Source organism: Fusarium redolens, assembly GCF_020744475.1.
Source record: "Fusarium redolens strain MPI-CAGE-AT-0023 chromosome Unknown BKA55scaffold_2, whole genome shotgun sequence".
NCBI lineage: Eukaryota > Fungi > Ascomycota > Sordariomycetes > Hypocreales > Nectriaceae > Fusarium > Fusarium redolens.
In genome coordinates this window covers 3,157,426-3,175,455 of record NW_025763665.1, presented here as the reverse complement: position 1 = coordinate 3,175,455, position 18,030 = coordinate 3,157,426, and the positions used below count along the sequence as shown (strand labels likewise).

At 47.9% G+C, this 18,030-nt stretch overlaps 6 protein-coding genes across 6 annotated transcripts; 3 read left to right on the top strand and 3 right to left on the bottom strand.

Annotated features, from left to right (window-relative positions):
- Window positions 1-1,468: 1,468 nt before the first annotated feature.
- On the top strand, window positions 1,469-2,587 carry BKA55DRAFT_589982 (uncharacterized protein; the record flags this gene model as incomplete). Its single annotated transcript, XM_046195024.1, has 4 exons — window positions 1,469-1,573; window positions 1,614-1,852; window positions 1,920-2,272; window positions 2,322-2,587. 4 exons carry the CDS (start codon window positions 1,469-1,471, stop codon window positions 2,585-2,587), a joined length of 963 nt encoding a protein of 320 aa, XP_046055448.1.
- Window positions 2,588-3,537: 950 nt separating this feature from the next.
- On the top strand, window positions 3,538-4,392 carry BKA55DRAFT_556246 (uncharacterized protein). The gene has a single exon (XM_046191683.1). The coding sequence runs from the start codon at window positions 3,630-3,632 to the stop codon at window positions 4,173-4,175; it is 546 nt and encodes a 181-aa protein (XP_046055447.1). The 5' UTR covers window positions 3,538-3,629; the 3' UTR covers window positions 4,176-4,392.
- Window positions 4,393-4,535: 143 nt separating this feature from the next.
- Window positions 4,536-5,647, bottom strand: BKA55DRAFT_499185 (uncharacterized protein; the record flags this gene model as incomplete). The annotated part of the gene is made up of 2 exons (XM_046186635.1): window positions 4,536-5,467; window positions 5,518-5,647. The coding sequence occupies 2 exons, from the start codon at window positions 5,645-5,647 to the stop codon at window positions 4,536-4,538; spliced, it is 1,062 nt and encodes a 353-aa protein (XP_046055446.1).
- An 865-nt stretch (window positions 5,648-6,512) lies between these two features.
- BKA55DRAFT_589980 (uncharacterized protein) lies at window positions 6,513-8,062 on the top strand (the record flags this gene model as incomplete). Its single annotated transcript, XM_046195023.1, has 2 exons — window positions 6,513-6,777; window positions 6,840-8,062. 2 exons carry the CDS (start codon window positions 6,513-6,515, stop codon window positions 8,060-8,062), a joined length of 1,488 nt encoding a protein of 495 aa, XP_046055445.1.
- Window positions 8,063-8,190: 128 nt separating this feature from the next.
- BKA55DRAFT_556242 (uncharacterized protein) lies at window positions 8,191-8,825 on the bottom strand. The gene has a single exon (XM_046191682.1). The coding sequence runs from the start codon at window positions 8,629-8,631 to the stop codon at window positions 8,353-8,355; it is 279 nt and encodes a 92-aa protein (XP_046055444.1). The 5' UTR covers window positions 8,632-8,825; the 3' UTR covers window positions 8,191-8,352.
- Window positions 8,826-12,092: 3,267 nt separating this feature from the next.
- On the bottom strand, window positions 12,093-13,310 carry BKA55DRAFT_501302 (uncharacterized protein; the record flags this gene model as incomplete). The annotated part of the gene is made up of 2 exons (XM_046186819.1): window positions 12,093-12,643; window positions 12,692-13,310. Coding segments are annotated over 2 exons (1,170 nt in total), but the record flags the coding sequence as incomplete, so codon positions are not given.
- Between the last annotated feature and the right edge of the window lie 4,720 nt (window positions 13,311-18,030).

The window sequence follows — 18,030 nt, the reverse complement described above, 5'->3', positions numbered from 1 at the left end:
CTTCATTGGTAAGAGCTGCTGAAGCTGACATCGTGAGCGTAGATATGCTAGCATATTGTCGTCATGGGATGGTAATAGACAGAACACACCGCCCGACAAGCTGCACTGGCAGATATCGATGATGCTCTGAGCCAGACAGTGTCAACACATAAATAGAACCATTAAGCATATTGATTAGCTTCTCCGAATATTGGGCAGTTGATTGGTCTTGAGCGAACGCTTTAGTTGACTCCGATGTCATCAAGCTCCGGGGCATCTGATTGGTGTATCGTTCTGCCACTGCGATGAGTTCCTGGACTTCGGGACTGTCGCATCAAGAGAAAAATATATAAGTAGAGTCGACTTCAGACAAGGCTGGCCAAATGAAACTTTTAGCTTTGTGTGTTTCCCATCCTTGGCCGGCTATGATTTTGAGCAAGTCCGGCGCCTCAAGACTCTCTCCTTTCACGTAAAAACAACAACAGGCAAGGGAGAAGTCAAAGCCAAGGCAGTAAACCAGCTGCTTATAACTTCCACGATTGGAGTCTACATGCACCTTTAGATCTTAAATATTCACCAACACCTAGGATAAGTCTTGATTATTATCTCAGATTCATAATCAGGCTGATGATAAGATTCTGATAAGAAAAATGGGCCTTTGAGCTTTTGACACCATGGCACACCACTCGATGTTCCCGAGACAATCTCACTTCGTGACGACGAAAACAGCTACTGCGATCTGGTGGTGACATTCCAGCCGGAGTCTTTACCCTATATCTACAAGTTTACACTGATTCAGATACCTAGAACAATGAAAAGGATTCCGTGCAAATTACACTCGATGTCATGTAATACAAGATCATGCAGAGCTTAATATTCCCAATTGCTATACTCCAAGCTCAGCTTCAAGTGGCGGAAAGCGCCCAGGGGTTGAACAACAACGGCATGTCTCGTTCCTGTCCCGACTCAAATAACTTTCTTAGCGTGCGGATCGATCAGATCTAGATTTCCGGCCCTGAAACTCTATTCGATTACAAGTATCGATCTCAGACATTGACTGGAACTTAACCAAGCATTGGCGGCCAACACAATTACCCAATGCGTTTAAGCAAGGGCTTAGGACGGAGTAGCTCGGCTTTAAAGGCCTTAGGTGCGTGCTGTGCCTATATTTGGCAGTGGTCCAATCACTATGCTGACACCATTCGGATACGCCCCGTTTTGATATGCAGATGATATGCATGTCAGACTTATTAGAGACGGGGTGACCAATGGGTATTGGGGGAGAATACGAAAAATAAGCGATTGCTGACAATTGACGGAAAATTCGCAGAATGACATGTCCGAGTAAGTGCGGTGATTAGAAATATGCCAGAGATGAAGATGGATTTGAGATATATAAAGATGCGGGTTGAGCTACGAAGGGGTAAGCTTAGAAGGCATCATTTATCAAACATCACAAATCACCCTCTTCAGAATATCATCAGACATCATGGTTACTGTTGCAGTTGCAGGCGGTACAGGCAAAGTCGGCCGAACCATTGTCGAGGCCATTGTTGCCGCAGGAGAGCATAAAGTCGTTATCCTCAGTCGAGAGGTAAGTTTTTATACGGAAGGTCTATGGACTCAACTAAGAGAAGCCAAAGGAAAACAAGTCACTAGAAGAAGAGATTGGAGCTTCTGTCCTGGCGGTAGACATTCATAACATCAACGCCCTGACACAGCTTTTTGAAAAGCACAATGTGCACACCGTTATCTCGACACTTGGCATGAATGGACCAGAACCTATCGAGATTGATATTATCCGTGCTTCAGAAGCTGCTCACCCAACAAAACGCTTCATCTCGAGTGACTGGGGTCTTCCCCATACAGAAGAGTAAGCAAACACTTGACAATCATCTCACTGTCAGCATTGAAAATAAACAACTGACAAAGAGCCATAGACAAGCAGCTCAGGCCAATTCAGCCAACAACAAACTTCGTGCTCAAGACGAGCTGAGAAAGACAAACCTCGAATGGACATCGATCCATATCGGTTTCTTTCTTGATTTCTGGGGCTCGCCTAAATCTGCTGCGAAATCAAACTTACACACTCCTTCGACCTTTGTCGATATCAAACATCGAGCCGCTGCCATCCCAGGGTCCGGAGACGTTCCCGTCACGTTTACGTATAGCCGAGATGTAGCGCAGTTCGTTGCTGCGCTTCTTAACCTCGACAAGTGGGAGAAAGCAACGTATATTATTGGTGATAAAGTCACATTCAATGAGTTGGTGAAGATTGCCGAAGAGGCTACAGGTACGTGATGAGCTTCTAGACTGGAGCTATGGATGCTAACTTTCAGTAGGTGATGAGTTCACTGTTACTTATGATAGTGTTGAGAAGTTGAAGACTGGAGAGTTGAGTGAGCTGCCAGGCCATGAGGCGATGTTTGCCAGAGTACCTGCACCCAAGGCGGTTATGAAAAAGGTGATGGCTGCCTATGGTTTGTGGGCAGAGAGTGGTGGTTTCAACTTGGATGAAAGCAAGGCTCTGAATAATGTCTTCCCGTATATCAAGCCTATTACTGTCCGGGAATTTCTGGAAGATGCTTGGGGGAGTGAGAAGAAGTAGGGTTGGGAACACTTCGTGCCTCGTGTCTTGATTTCCTATTCGTTTCAAAGACAGCAATGACACATCCTCTTGATAGCATGATTCTAAGCAGAGGCACATACTTCCAACTCTTATGCCTAAAGTGTTTGCTTCCATGGATGTGTTTATATCAGAAGCCCTTACAAGTTACAAACTACATGGCAATCATCTGCACGTCTGTAACGAGCTGAGATAGCCTAAACCCTCAGTGGATGGAACTCCCTTTTGGGCCCGTGGCCTAGCCACCTCAGCTTGCACCGCAAATATTTTGTCTCAGATCTACCTTCTTTAGTCCTTTGCCAAGTCCAGATCAAACCCGCGTTTGTTCCTGGCCGATCTCCAATGACATCAACTACTTTCTTCACTAGCCTTGGCACAATAGACTCTTCCGAAACATCTCATCTTCAGATCTCGTATTCCGTCAATTCAGATCCCCTAAACGCCAAGCTCAAACACCAGGAACCAAGATTCGTTACCCCAGCGCCGCCGCAAGCAGCCACCCAAACGCCGACCGTCGCAAATCACAGATTCTGGTAATCTGCCCTGAATATCAAGCCATGCGCCGCAAAAACCGGAGGCGGCTATCAGAAAAGTTGCAAAACGCCGGGCGCATCGAAAAACGTGGGGAAGAGGCACTTCATCTCTCCAGCAACATCAGATCCAGATGTTCAAAAATAGAAGAGACTGCGCGATATAGGGCTTGACACTTTGTTGGAATTGGAAATGATCTTGGGGGAGTAGATGGTTGCGGGTGGTGGAGTAGACGCATCGTGGCTGGAATGCCTGGCGTTTTTGAGCAAAGCCGCCGCACGCGGCATGAGAGAGGAACACAATGAAGAGAGAAGATCGGATGGCAAAGTTTTCTTTGGGAAGAATGGTATGCATATAAACCCCCGAGGGCTTGGTATGTCTCGCATTTCTCTTCACCTCTCACCACACTCTCAAACAGATACAGTTTCAACATATCGTCACTCGTTCCAACATCACCACCACTCGCTCCAACACATACAACTTCAAGTTCAACATGAAGAAGTTCTTGCTCATCGCCCTCTCAGCCACCGGCGTTCTCGCCGTTCAATACTCCCCCAGCTTTCCCCTCCTCGCAGTCCGTCAAGTCGTAGAGGTTCCCTGCGCCGACCAGAAACTCAAAGACTGCGGCACCGGCTGCATTCAACTCGACTGGACATGCTGCCCCAGCCGCGCAGGCGGATGTCCTCCTACAGCTTACTGCGAAGTCGGAACGAACCAGCAGTACGGATGCTGTCCTAATGGCAGTATCTGCAATGGCGAGGGTGGTGGTACTACCCGTGCCGATACGACTACTATTGTTCAGGGTGGAGGCGGCGCGGAGACTCAGTCTCCTGTCTTGGAGGGATCTTCGACTGCTGTTATTGTTCCTCCTCCCGTTGATACGGCCTCCGTTCCTCCTGTTGTTCCAAGCCCCGTTGCGCCGGTTCCTGTGCCCGGAACACCTTATCCTACGCCCAGCACGGTTATTGTCAATGAAGGATCGTTGAAGAAGTTCAGTTTGGTTGGTGTTTTGGCTGGTGTCGCTGCGCTCATCTTTTGATACAGCGACGTTTTCTTTGTCGCGAGAATGAGATAGGCTGCTTGCTAGATTAGAGTGATGGCCTGAGATGGAGGAATATGGTTGGAGGACTGCGCGAATAGTCTCGGTAGATGAGCTGTGACACGTTTGAGTGTCCGAGGGAATGTAATTACTTTCAATTAATTGAGAAGCATTGATGTACTCGCTCAGCTTCACTGTTTACCTGCCCTGAGCCATGCCTTGTCAGTGCTTAGTAAAAAAATCTTGCTTAGATGGACGAAGCTGAGACGTGCGAAAAACGTGGTATCTATTAATTCTATATATTATACGTTAAAGCCAACGACACATGTCGTCCGGTAGTATTTTCTCATAATTCATCGCTTATTCAATCTTGACGCAGACCTTGCCCTGGTGCTTGCCAGACCACTGGTACTCATAAGCCTCGCGGAGCTGCTCAAGAGTGAACACCTTGGGGTCAACGACAGGTCGAAGCTTATCAGGGTTGGCCTCAACAGCACGGCACATATCCTCCATCTGAGCACGGCTTCCAACAAGTAGACCTCGGGTAGTGCAGAGGTTAGAAAGGCAGTCGAGGAAACCAGGGTCGCTCTTATCAGTGCCGCCAACAAAGCCGATAATGGAGATGACACCGTCGATCTTGATGGCGTTGAGGGACTGCTTCATGGATGTAGGACCAGCAACCTCGATGATGTGGTCAACACCAGCACCGCCGGTGAGCTCCTTGGCCTTAGCACCCCACTCAGGAGTCTCGCGGTAGTTGATGATGTGGTCAGCACCAAGCTTCTCAAGAAGCTTAGCCTTCTCAGCAGAGCTGGTAGTAGCAATGACCTTTGCACCAGCAGCCTTGGCGAACTGAACAGCAAAGATACTAACACCACCAGTACCCTGAGTGAGAACCCACTGACCGGGGAGGAGCTTCTTGCCCTCGAGACCGTAGAGACCGTTCCAGGCAGTGAGACCAGCGCAGGTGAGAGTAGCAGCCTCGTGGAAGTCGAGGTTAGAAGGCATGCGGACAAGACCCTGCTCATCGAAAGCACCGACAGTGCGGAAAGTTCCATCGGTCACACCACCCAGACCGGTCTGGATGCTGAGTTGGTCGAGAGATCCGCCGATGTGGCCTTGGTTGAAGAGAGTGACGACCTTGTCGCCGGGACGGAAGCGGGTGACGTTCTTGCCGACGGCGAGGACGGTGCCGGCGCCATCGGAGCCGGGGACGACGCCGTCCTTAGCGGGGAAAGGGTACTTTCCGAGAGGGAGGATGAGATCGCGGTAGTTGAGGGAAGCACCTTGAACTATGAAGTGTTAGAAGATGCTAGGAGTGTGAATTGAAGTTGGGACTTACTCTTGACGAGGACTTGGCCGTCGCCGAGCTCAGGAACAGACTCCTCGCTGAACTTCAGACCGCTGAAGTCCTTTCCATCACGGGAGGGGATGGTCCATTGCTTGACAGTCTTGGGAATGGATTGAGCCATTGTGAATATGAAGCTATGTTGTTGTGTGAAAGTCAAGTGTACTGTTGTATGAGATTGATGTTGATACCGACTGTCAATGGCGCCTCTATCTAGGCTTTATATACTCTTCAATCGATCAGATAAAAAATCTTTAAATAAAACCTTTAAATTCTCGAAACATGCAGATTTGTAAGGAACCAACGTCTGTGCATGAGATTTGTAACCCATCTCCAGCCTTGTGTCCCATACTCACTGACGTAACTCTTGACGTTACCGTGATAGCTTTCTCCAGTTGTGGCAAAGGTTCAACTGCCGGGCGATGGGAACCAATGGCGGGCTTTGGACTAAGAATTCCGAGTTCCACATGTTTCTTTCGATATGAAGCCATCATGTTTTTTTTGCGGTCCACCGACCGCTGTACCCACACGGATCCGAAGTATCAAAGCTTCTTCCCGGTTCAAGTGTGAGAGCCGCCGGTTGCTCGGGGTGTTACCGCTTTTGGTGGGTGAGATGGTGTTGATGTTGACGTTGGATGTTGGAAAAAAAGTCATTGGAGCATGTGCCACGTTGTTCCATGACTCGTGGGTTCATGCATTGATTGAGTATGTGCATGAGCTTGGAACATGGCATCTTGGCAGCAACAGCCTCGTATTCAGATCAGAATAACTACAGCCACTGTAAAATTGAAGTAATTGTTTCATCAATTGGAATGAATTCTCAACCGTGAACCGTTGCAATTGGAAATAATTGGGTCATCAAGCAATAACGTTACCGGGGCTTACAATCGAAATGCCCCGCTACTGTCATCTGTCATCAACACCATCTCCAGATTCTCTTTCCCATCCCCCCCCAAAGAACAAAAATCACATAATTCCCCCGACCATCAATGGCACAGATCAACCTTAACGGCCTTGGTCTACAGCTCCCAAGCTCCAGTGGATCCTCAGCACCAACAACCCCTCGCCGGCCCCTCACACCAGCGGCACCACCGACGGGCATAGTGGTCTTCTCGGGTGGTAGCGCCGCTAACAACCTCGTCGATGTCTTCGAGAGCGTTCGAGAAGCGAATCAATGCACGCTGAGCTATGTGATACCCATTTCTGATAATGGCGGTAGCAGTAGTGAGATCATTCGTGTCTTTGGTGGACCTGGTATGTCCCATTCCACGTGGCTCTTTAACAAGCTACTGGTTAGTTGACTAACAGGGTTCTAGGTATCGGAGATGTGAGGTCCCGACTCGTTCGTCTTATTCCGAATGATGGAAGTCCTGAGACGAAAGCTATCAAGCATTTCTTCAATCATCGCTTGCCAAAGGTCTACACTGAGGCGCGATCAGAATGGTTTGAGATTCTAGAAGCGACGCATCCTCTGTGGGATGACATCTCGTCGCCCAAGAGGGAGCTCATTCGATCTTATCTGAATAGCTTCAATCTTGAAGTTGTGAAGCGCATGAAGCCCAGTAGTCGCTTTGACTATTCTGGAGCCAGTATTGGAAACCTCTTCCTCACTGGCGCCCGCCTTTTCACCGGTAGCTTCGAGGCTGCCATCTACCTATTGAGTTCAATCTGTTCGGTGCCAGATAGAATAGCGGTCCTTCCAGCCCTAAACACGAACTTTGCTAGCCATATTGCTGCTGGCCTCGAAGATGGCACGATAATCACAGGTCAGAACGACATCTCGCATCCCAGCGCTCCAACCGCTGCTGTACCAGGAGCATCAGCTGGTGTACACAGCCCAACCGTGTCGCGACAGGACCAGCCATGGGACCAAGATCACCACCATGTAGAAGATGCGAACCTACCAGGCACCCTGCCCGCGTTGCGCCGACCGGCCATTGCATTCTCAAAAGAACAAGAAGAAGACCTACCCGCAAGGATCGCGCGAGTATGGTACATCAACCCATATGGCGAGGAGATCAAGATGCCCGCCAACCCAAGAGTCCTCGACGCGCTTCGATCGGTGCACAGTGTGGTGTACAGCATCGGCTCCCTCTTCACATCGCTAATTCCAAGTCTTGTTCTCCGTGGTGTCGGCGATGCGATCGTCAGCCCACAAGTGCGCAACAAGATCCTTATTCTCAACGGTACCACCGATCGCGAGACAGGTCCATCGACAGCGCCGTTCACAGGATTGGACTTTGTCGGAGCTATCTCAAATGCTCTTGCTGATTCAAGAGGTCTGCCCAAACCCACAGAGGAGGAGTACAGTCAATATGTGTCGCATGTCATTTACATCGAAGGTCCGACGTCGCCCAAGGTAGATAAACAACTGTTTACACAGTTGGGTATCGATGCGACACGATTGTATGGACCGAAAGATGAGAAGGGAAGAGGCGGGCGATATGATGCCAAGGCTTTGACGCAGGCGCTTGAGACGATCATCGGAAGAAAGGATGCGCGATCTGATAGAAGCCGTCGAAATACTCTGGTGGGTTAGATGTTAATGGGTAACTGCGGTTGCTGTAATGAGACTTGCATGGGGGTCATGAGGGACTCGGTTCACGCGGATAGGAGGGATCATCAACCACAGAGCAAGATGAGTCGATCAAATATGATAAACATAGAAAAAAAATTGTATTAGATGGTATATCGCCGTGGTATGCATTCAAACTCCAGGTCTGACCGTAATGCCATTTCCACCACAATTCTCAAGACGCCAATTGCCCAGCCCAGTCCATCTCATCCCAAGTACTTATTCCCAAGGCCGTAACCGAATGGTTCATCCGCTTAATCGACATCAGCCGGCGAAAAGATCAAGTATGCCATGACAACAGGCCAGGCCGTCGATAATAACAAGGCTCCCATAACTGAACCAAGAGACGTTCTAACGCGATCGTAGGGACCCTTCCATCGGTCGATCAGAGCGCAGGTGCTGAAGATCATGGCGCAGGCGTAGAGTGACGATGCCCAGAATATACCGAGGAACATGTCTGCGTGTCGGTCTGGGGGACTGAGGACGACGCCCGAAGTGTCGGGGATGAAGGTTGAGGAGAGATTGTTACCCATTGCGGGGGTGTAAGTGTGAATGTCTAGGTGTATGTGGTGTAGATTGGTGGAGGTTCAGGTGTGGATGTGGTAGAGTTGCAATAGAGGGTTGCAGCAAATCCTTCGAATTAGAAATGTTAAGGTTATTAAATCACTCGCCAGCGAGGAAAAGAAAAGAATGAAGAGAGATTTTAGCAAGAGGCTCGTTCTTTGAAGAAGAGCGAATGGCTCCAACAAAAGAGAAGGACATCTCGCAGCTGGTGCATGAGACCCTACAGGGGTTACACCACCCATCACAGCTTCAGCCAATTAGAGTGTCAGGCCTGCGATTCACTGAGGTCGGGGCCAAGACGACCCGGTCGCGGATGCGTCTCGTTGGTTGAAACATCTGCGACTCTGGAACTTGGGGACCAATTGAGGTATTCCTTAAGCGCGCGGTATTGATGAGCAGCTTGACTTGTGAGCTGACGATGAGGCCATTCACATAATCACAGACATTTATAAACTCTATTTCCCTTCTTTCACTCGATTCTTTCCTTTCTTCAAGACTGCTTCTTCGGCCACATCTTCATCAAATGTTTGGTACGGTGAACTCCAGCTGTTTTCAGATCTGTCTCAGATCTGGGACGATACCGGGATGTGACGTTGGTAAAACCTGCAAGCAAAACAGCCATAGCTGCCATACTACTACACTAGCCTTGTAAAAATTTGATAGTACCCCGTATCTCAACGACTTATGATTGTTTTATATGTATAGCATTGATTAATATTGCTTGGCTTGATCGTTCTTGGCGGAGCTGAAACGGGCTTGTTCGCCCAACTTCTCGGATCGGGGGGAAGCCGGACTGCTCCACTTTGGAGTCCCAGGCTTTCGGGAGCTGCATGTGAATTGTCGGTCTTAGGATGGATCGTGCTTTGGGGGATGGTTCGATCTGAGATTGATTGAACTCTATTCTGCATTGGCATAGTAAGACATTCGTCTGAAGTCATACCTGACGATGGTGGCGGTTGAGAGAGGAAAGTGCCCTGAAACCTCCCTGTCCCCGCTTCTCCATGGCCTAAAGTCTAGGGTATGTCAAAAAGAAGTCAACATCTGATCGCCGTTGACGATTCTTGCTGTACTTGGAGCACAAGACTTGTATCGAGAAATAAATTGAGGTTTGCTAGTGAGTTGTTGAATTGCTATTGTTGTCCTAAGATCTCGGTCAAGGACGTCGTGCGGATGGTATCGAGGTAAGCTCATTGATATGGTGATTAGGAGATAAAAGAAGGGCCGTTAAAAGCTCATGATAATTCCTCGCCAGGTAACAGAATGATAAAAGAGTCTCAGTAACTAAAGTACTTCCAGAGCATTTCAAGCAAAAAGCTTGTCATTTCAATATTTTTCATCTGCCAAACACATTTCAAGGAAAAATTAGGCGCCATCGCCCAAGTTAAGATTCTCCTGTCCAGGGAAGGTACCGCAACCACGTTATGTCTCAACAAGGCCAAGGCCATCTTACCTATGCCTTGCCATTTTATATAGAACTTCCTAGTCAGAAACAAACTCCACGAAGCTCTCACAGAACCCCGGGAAGACTGGCCCAAAAAGCAGCCATGCCAGTTTCATGAACCCAAATTTTCACCAAATTGCCTCGGTGACGATGGTCTGCCGATGGAACATAATCTGTGGTTTTGCTGTAGAGGTAAGACGCGGGGGAGTTAGTTCTTGTTCCTGATTCGGCAGTATAATCGAAAGGGTAATGTGATAAAACTATTTTGCTGGAGTCGCCGTGTGCAGCTATGGTAGACGATTGTAGTTTATTCACTCGGCCCTGTGTTTGCCTAGCTACTCTACAAGATTGGTTTCTTTGAGTCAACTCTGCTTACAAAATAAGAGTACTGATCTCAGATGCCTAAAAGGTATCACAAAAGTTGAGCTTTCATTAGGAAGAAGAGGTGATAAACCAAAAGTTTGGGGCGTTTATCCTTTTTCAGTTCTTTGCCGTGTATACAAAGGGCAAGTTTGACGTAAGTGAAAACCCTTAGGGCAAACTGAGAAGTAAAAGCTTTCGACACCTGTTGTGCTGGTATTGGGTATCTTCTATAAAGGTTGAAGTTTCTTTGTGAAATATATTGCGAGGTGGCCTATCAAAATCGTAGCCTGCCATAGAAAGCAACCCATTTTCTGCAGTTGCCCAATAGCATTAATACAAGTTAAATTGCAAACAAAATGCGTCGAGTTGTTTAGATACATTTATTGATGCTGTGACATCACAGTCTATTGTAAACTTTCGTGAGGATTCTATCGTTATACTTTGCTCTTACATCACAACTCACAACGAAGTCAAACTACCAAACTTTCATACAAACGACTTGAAAATCTATGTAAGGGTATAAATACGCTCATCTCCCAAGCACAAGAATCAAAAACTTTCTATCTTCATCATCTGACCTTCAAATTCACTACCACTAAACCATCACAAAATCACAAAACCGCAGACAAGATGGCCATCAACAAAGGACTCCAAGCCCAAAGGCTCCGTCTCTCAGGTGTTAGACTTAACGGCCCTTACCCTGGGTACTCAAATCTGATCTACGACTGCAACGGCCGGATCATCAACAGGCCCATCTGCGGGCCCAAGATCCAGCCACGTATCTTCAAGAAGCCCGACACGATCTCCCACAAGCAGGCTAAGCCCCCGCGCGCGATCGCTAAGAAGACACCCAAGGAGATTACCGAAGAGACGGATATTACCTGGCGTATCAGGGAGCATCGTGATCGAAACGACTCTTGAAAGCACCTCGATGAAATGAATGAGAAATCGAGGGATGACGATGTAATACCCAGACGTCAGCGGAAATGTAGCTGACTCAGCTTCTCCTCCCGAAACACAAGCACGTCATGCCCGACCGATGCAAACATGGAGAATAAGGGCATCTATGAAGGAAAGAAAGCCATTTCCAAGAAAGACATTCTGAAGATACTTGGATTAGAAGCGAGGCCATATTCAAGACTCAACAAGCGTCTCCACTACCTACTCTTCTCACGGCTCTTTCACCTACCTATTCAGGAGTCACCCCAAACTGTCCCGTGTTACACTCGGCAGGCTTCATCACATTTCAGCAGGGATCAATAGCTTATCAAGACATAAATAACTAAGCTTAAATCCAAGAACATCTGACATCTACTGGGGTCTTCTCGAGTATATGCTGTACTACACGGCTTCCCTGCCGCCCTCCCCACATCGAGCCTTGTGAACCAGATGGTCAGGTCTCGAACCCATTAGGTCCAGCTGTATCTATCTATCTAACTATGCTTGAACAACCTATAACCTGCCCTCAAGAAACAGTATATCATGTAACCGCAATGCTATGTGCTGTTCATGACTTGTGGCGTATCCACCCTAACTCCTTGTCATATTCCAGTCACCAAAATCTTCTTCCCCGAATCCCCGTCTTGTGTGAGACCCTAAGGACGCCTTTCAGTGAATTTAGCCTGGTTAAGGGTACGGTTCATAGTCCGCCCAATTTACTCTTGGCCTTGCCATGTACTCTCTGTCCATGCCAACATATCGACGATAAGCCTCTGCAGACTGGACCGGATCCCGATATGTTGGGTAATGGTATTCCTGGTCAACATATCTCCTCGGCATTCGCCGATGGTCGACATAGCTATCGGCCCTGCTACCCGAGCGAGATGTTGCTCGAGAAGGAGCAGCGGTGTACACATAGTGTATCTCTTGTTCCGCTTGTCTCTCATCCCCATGGAGTCTACAGAAGGAGGCGAAGAATGGAGTGCCTGTTTCTCGGGGCGCACGACAGCCTTGTATGGTGCATGCATGGGTCACGCAATACCCGCCAGGTATTGTTGACTCACTGGGACATGCAGGATCGGCACAGGCATGAGTCTGGCAGAAATGAGAGTTGGGATTGCTGTCTTTGACAATTTCTGAACAGTCTCCTCTCTGACAAGTATGTCGGAAGCATTTCGGGGAGTGGGCGTGGCCGTGACCTTCAGCACAGTGGGGGCATCCTGGGGCAGAGCATCGATCTACATCGGACTGTTAGCATTGTAAAGACATGGGAATCTGATACTTACGCATATAACACCATCTCATAGTCACGTTGTTATGAACATCCCGCGGCTGCAGGCAGTTCAGTTGATCACACTGATGCTCAGTACAGAATCTCGAGTCTCGGACAATTGCGTCGCAGCCATGTAAAAATTGGCATTTGCCATGGTTCGCACAGAGCTTCGTTGGGGTTCCCTCGGTATCCAAAAGAGAGTAACTTTTGCAATCTCCGGGGGCAATACAACGTTGATGTCGAATGCACCGCCGTCCATCTCGACCCACCATATCTCGAGGTAAGATGAATGTTCGATGGTGGCAGTCAGCCACTTCACAATGGTGTTGCTCACAGTAACGTGAAAAATCATCCCGGTCGGAATCGCATTTCGGGAAATTGCACTGAAACTCTTTGGAGTGTTCTGTGCAATATTGCGAGTTCTTGTCGCGCTGCTCATAGCATTGTTTGTCTTTATCTTTCGCCTTACAGGAGTCTAGGAATATCAGCATCTGGGCTTGGGACTCGGCCTGGGGAAAGTGACTTACGATCGCGACAGAGCCAAATGGCGTGGCCAATATCAGAGTATTTAAAGTCGCCTCCTTCGACGTCCAAGACTTTTGTATTGCATCTATGCCAATCACACTCAGAGTCTAAAAGGAGTCAGCCGTCTTACAAAGAGGAATCGGCAGGCTAGGTACTTACGGTTGGTACAGAACTTATCTTTTGAACGCTTGCTAACCCTGCACCTAGGTCCGAATTTACAAGCATCTAATAATAATGAGTCTCTGATTCCGTAGGAACTTTGGGGTTGTGCTCACGCTTATCGCAGTAGATTGAATATTCCTTACTAGGCTTAAATTTCGCTACCTGCTCATGACACTTGTGTTCTTTGCATTCCGGACGAGATGTGCTGCTACTCTTACTACTCCGAGTGCCGCTGCTTTTGCCGCTGCCCATAATGAAAGATTGGTAAGAGTGTATTATGGAAATGATAGTCTCCCAGATATTCGTGGGAAGACTAGATGCGTGACAAGAATATGTGTACTTGCCAAAGTGAATGTATACTAAGATACGTCGATGATTCAAAAGAATTTTGAGTCGATTAATATCGGAACTTACTCAAGAGAGTTCCTCAAACTGCGTTTTGACAGCTGTATATCGGGGGAGATTGCCAATCCTATATACCTTTGGGCTCAGCGCCCCTCCCCCCCCCAATCCTCGATACTGAGGTCAAGGCATGAATTAGCCGAGATCAGGTAGAATCGCTAGAGACTTAATCCAGTTGTTTTCGTGTAGCTCTGTTCACTTAAGTTACACGCAGGCTGGACTTCCATAGTATGCTTGATATTGTAATACTTCGGGAGCCAAGGACACCAACGTTGCCTGGTTGTACACGTTGGCTCCCTCTACCAGCGTGGTAGACGATGGGGCGCAGCCAAAACCTCGCTGCTATCTCAACTTTGCCAAAGAGGAATCAGCCACGAGTCGACGCCATGGAAGAGTATGGTTGGGATCCGTAACTAAAGCTCCTTTGGTGGAATTGACGGCAAGCTCCCTCAGCAATCAATGGCAGTCAGGTTCTTAACAGCTACAAACTTGAGAGCTTTCGGAGTAGACTCACAGCATTGGCTCATCCAACATCTTGCTAGTTGTCTGACTGAACTCAAGTAATGGTATTGGCACCACCCTCCCTCTTGGTTAGTCAACCCTTTCCTCATCTCAGACAGCACTGAAAGATATGAGGCAGCCACCAAACAGAAAGCATTGGGGTTCAGGTTTCAAGCCTTGAGCCTCATTTTCTCTGCATGCTGTGACTGTGATTGTACTCGTGTAGCGATGAATGTCGTAGCTTGATCACTTGAGTTGCATGCTTTGACTATTTCATCTTCTGTACTCGCTGAGCAATAGCTTGTATGAGTCGTTCTTTGATCTTGAGAGATCTAACCGGGCGTTCTTGACGAAGCTGAAGGTTGTTTGCGGCGCTCAAATTCAGTGCCGGCAAGGCAACCATGTAATTGGTCAAGGTGTCTTCTGGACCCAGGACAAGTGCAGTGTTTGTCAAAAGACCTCCTAGATTATAAGCACAATGTCTTATGGCGATTTGCGTTAATGGAGATCTATTTCTGTCAGCATCTATTGTTAGCGCGTAGCAGTAACAATGGGCCAGTTGCTCTTGTGCTTCAGATTACGAACATGTCACAATATCGGAGAATTCGCGAGGCAATTGATATTCATGTTGGTTGCTTGAGGCTCTCAAGGCTTCAACTTGTTCTCATGACATAGAAGCCTGGTGGATGGAGAGAGCGAGGATGATAGAAACTGAAGCCCGATGGTTGATCATTGGCAGGTAGCGCCTGTAGACACCGCGGAAGGGAGAATCGGCCTATGCTGGAGTGTTTGTTATTGCAACCCTCGACATGCTTGCGACGCACCCTTAGCAATCTAGGGACAGCCTCACTTGAAACATGATGTTATTGTTGTTGTTGTTGTGCAAGTTTAGGCAGTGAAAGTGGTCACGAGCAGTTGTTGGGAGAGGAGATGAAAGATAGCATGTTTTTGATATTTGCTAAGGCAAGAGGAACCAACCGTGTCCGGGGGCCTCTCAGGCAGTCGAAATGCACTATCCACTTTCCTCAACAAGCTCCCGCCCTCTTCCCTGGCTCCTTCTGAGCTTTAGTCCCACTTCGTCGCTCATGCACCTTGCCGTCTTCCCCCTACAACGCAACGGCCTTTTGTGATTTTCCATCTCGCCACTAACAACACATGTTGAATCCAAAAAAAAAACAACTGCCGATATCATATGACCGTACCCAGTGCTGTACGAAGTCGTTGCACTACCGTGCATGAACTTGAGATACCCAGTACGACCGCGTCTTGGCGATGTTCGTAAAAAAACATCAAAGCAGATAACGATTCCGCCCGGATCATCAAATGACGACCATCTTACACTTTGTCACGTCAGTAGTGCTTCGTCTCGTTTATTCTTGGATTTGATTAGCTGACACGCATGACGACTGATAGTACAAACTAATCTGGGGGCAGGCCAGCATAGATCCCTGTACTGATGGACTCGGCGGGAGCCACGACAGCATCAGTCTGATTACAGCAGACTCGCGCACTCTCTCAGCCATTATTCGAGTTAATGTTGGCGACAAAATGCGGTGATGGCGTCGATTCCTGAGGCACGGCCAATCCAGCGATTGTGATGTGATCAGCGCGAGTAAGACGATACTCCAACATTGGAGGCGGCTTGGGGTGAACCAAGGCCATCAGACCAAATGGGCAGCCCTAGTTCGCCCAGATCTAACAGAGGTACAAGCTTGGTGCCTAACCGTCTATGAAAGGACAAGTACTCATCAATCGCAGGCAATCCGATTTCTTGAGCCACCAAACGATCGTCGATGCCCTCACTCGCAAGCACTGTTTTCAACCCGTCAGTTATACACAAACGCAACATAGAACATGATAACGAGGCTTCTTACCTGAACCAACACCATCCCGAAATTGACTCATTGATGATTGACAACAATCGGGCCCGCCGCCATCTGTCTCTGAGCTGCGTCTATCTCAGCGACATCCCTTGGGAGCGGGTGTCGAAGCATTTAAATATGACCTTGACCCTTGCACATTGTCCTTCCTACACATATTCGCAAGAGCTACCAGTTTGAGATCTCACTTTGCGCTGCCCGGGGTTATGGAATGCTCAGCTACGCGTACTCATCGATTCCCAGGAACTGCTAGCCAAGCAATCTTCTGCATAACCGATTGTGTGACCATATCACCTTGACAATAGGCAAGCCAAACCACATACTCTGGTACCCTTTCAGGGTGCCTTCATCGGACCGATTCCATGAAATTTTCGTTCTCAATTAACCGGCAGTTGATTTGATTGCTGTTAGATTGGATGAAGTGGATGTATACAAGCAGTAACGTGGCACAAAGACGTTGGAGTGCTTTCTTCGGTAGGAACTGCTTCGCTATCAGAGACTGTATGACTGACGGTCGTTCTTTTTCTCTTCCTTTCGGCAGTTATTTTGTTGCACAAAGACACGTTTTGCCACAGGTCATTGAATATGACTTCTTTGGAGCATTTTGAATTATCGAAGAATGGCTCAACCCAAGCGTCAGGGGGCAGGAATAGAGTGTGGTATTATCTCTAGTCATGGAAAATCAAAATGCTGCCAATGCGAACCACCTTCAAGATCCAAGGGTAACGTCTTCCGATCAATAGGGTTGCAAGTTTCCAACCATTGGGAAAACGAATCATGCCGTTAGATCTGAATACCAACGGTTACTTGTGTATGCGTACAAGTTTCTCATCTGACTTCTCCACCAGCAGGTTACCCATGGCTCGTCCGATATGAACTCAATCCCCCTCAACTCCCGGATCACATCGCACGTCCCCTTTCCAGAACTCTGACGTTTCCCCGGAGGACTTTTACGAGCCCCTGATCGGAACAGAGACTGCCAAAACCGCTTCCGCAATTATTGTATACGCCATACATCGAGACACTCCAGGTTCGTCATCACCCTTGTCCAGACGTGCATCTCTAGACATGTCTCAGAAGCATGGAGCACGAGCTGAACGTCAGCATTGACTTATCATTACTGATCAAGTCTTGAGCACAATTCAAAGCCCACGATGTACGCCTCATTCTATATACCACAAGAGAAGTATTCAACTCAGATGCGAGTTGCCGAAAAGATGATATTCATGGGGCTTCCTCATTTCAAGGACATTCAGTCGAGATGCAAGGAATGCAACAGAAAGGTCGATGGCCCAGGTCAGATATTTGTTGGCTATCAAGTTCGGAAAAACAATGTTCTTTTCATGACCGTCAGGCCTGTGCCTCCCAAGTCAAAATGCAAGGTTCGTTCTCATGCCCCTTCTCGGTCAAAGTTGCGAGTCATCTTCTGACGTATGATTTTCTAGTAATCGTTGGCTCAAGCTACCATCTAAGGCATCCATGGTATCTGCCGACGCTACACTTGCTTGAATCCAAGCTACCTCTTGGATATGTACTCGATCGATCATGCTGCCCTCAGGGTATTCAGGAGACAATTTGCTGAAAAGAAATACAAAACTCCCTGGTCAAATCTGATTTCCACACGTGAAGACAGGTGTGAAGTTTACGTTCTTTGCATTTTACTGGCGTTTGGCCAGTCGCCTGTGTGACCTTCTGAGGCAAGTTACGGCTCTGATAGTCGGATTCTCATCCCAGTTCCTAACGATCCAGTCTAGCTTTCGACTTGTTATTCATATTGGGATCGACTCTTGTGTGGACTTGACCCCATTTGCTTAGATACCTTTTTGCGCCCCCGATTTGCTTCAGGATCCTTAACGTATTCTCACAATCCCACACCCACAAT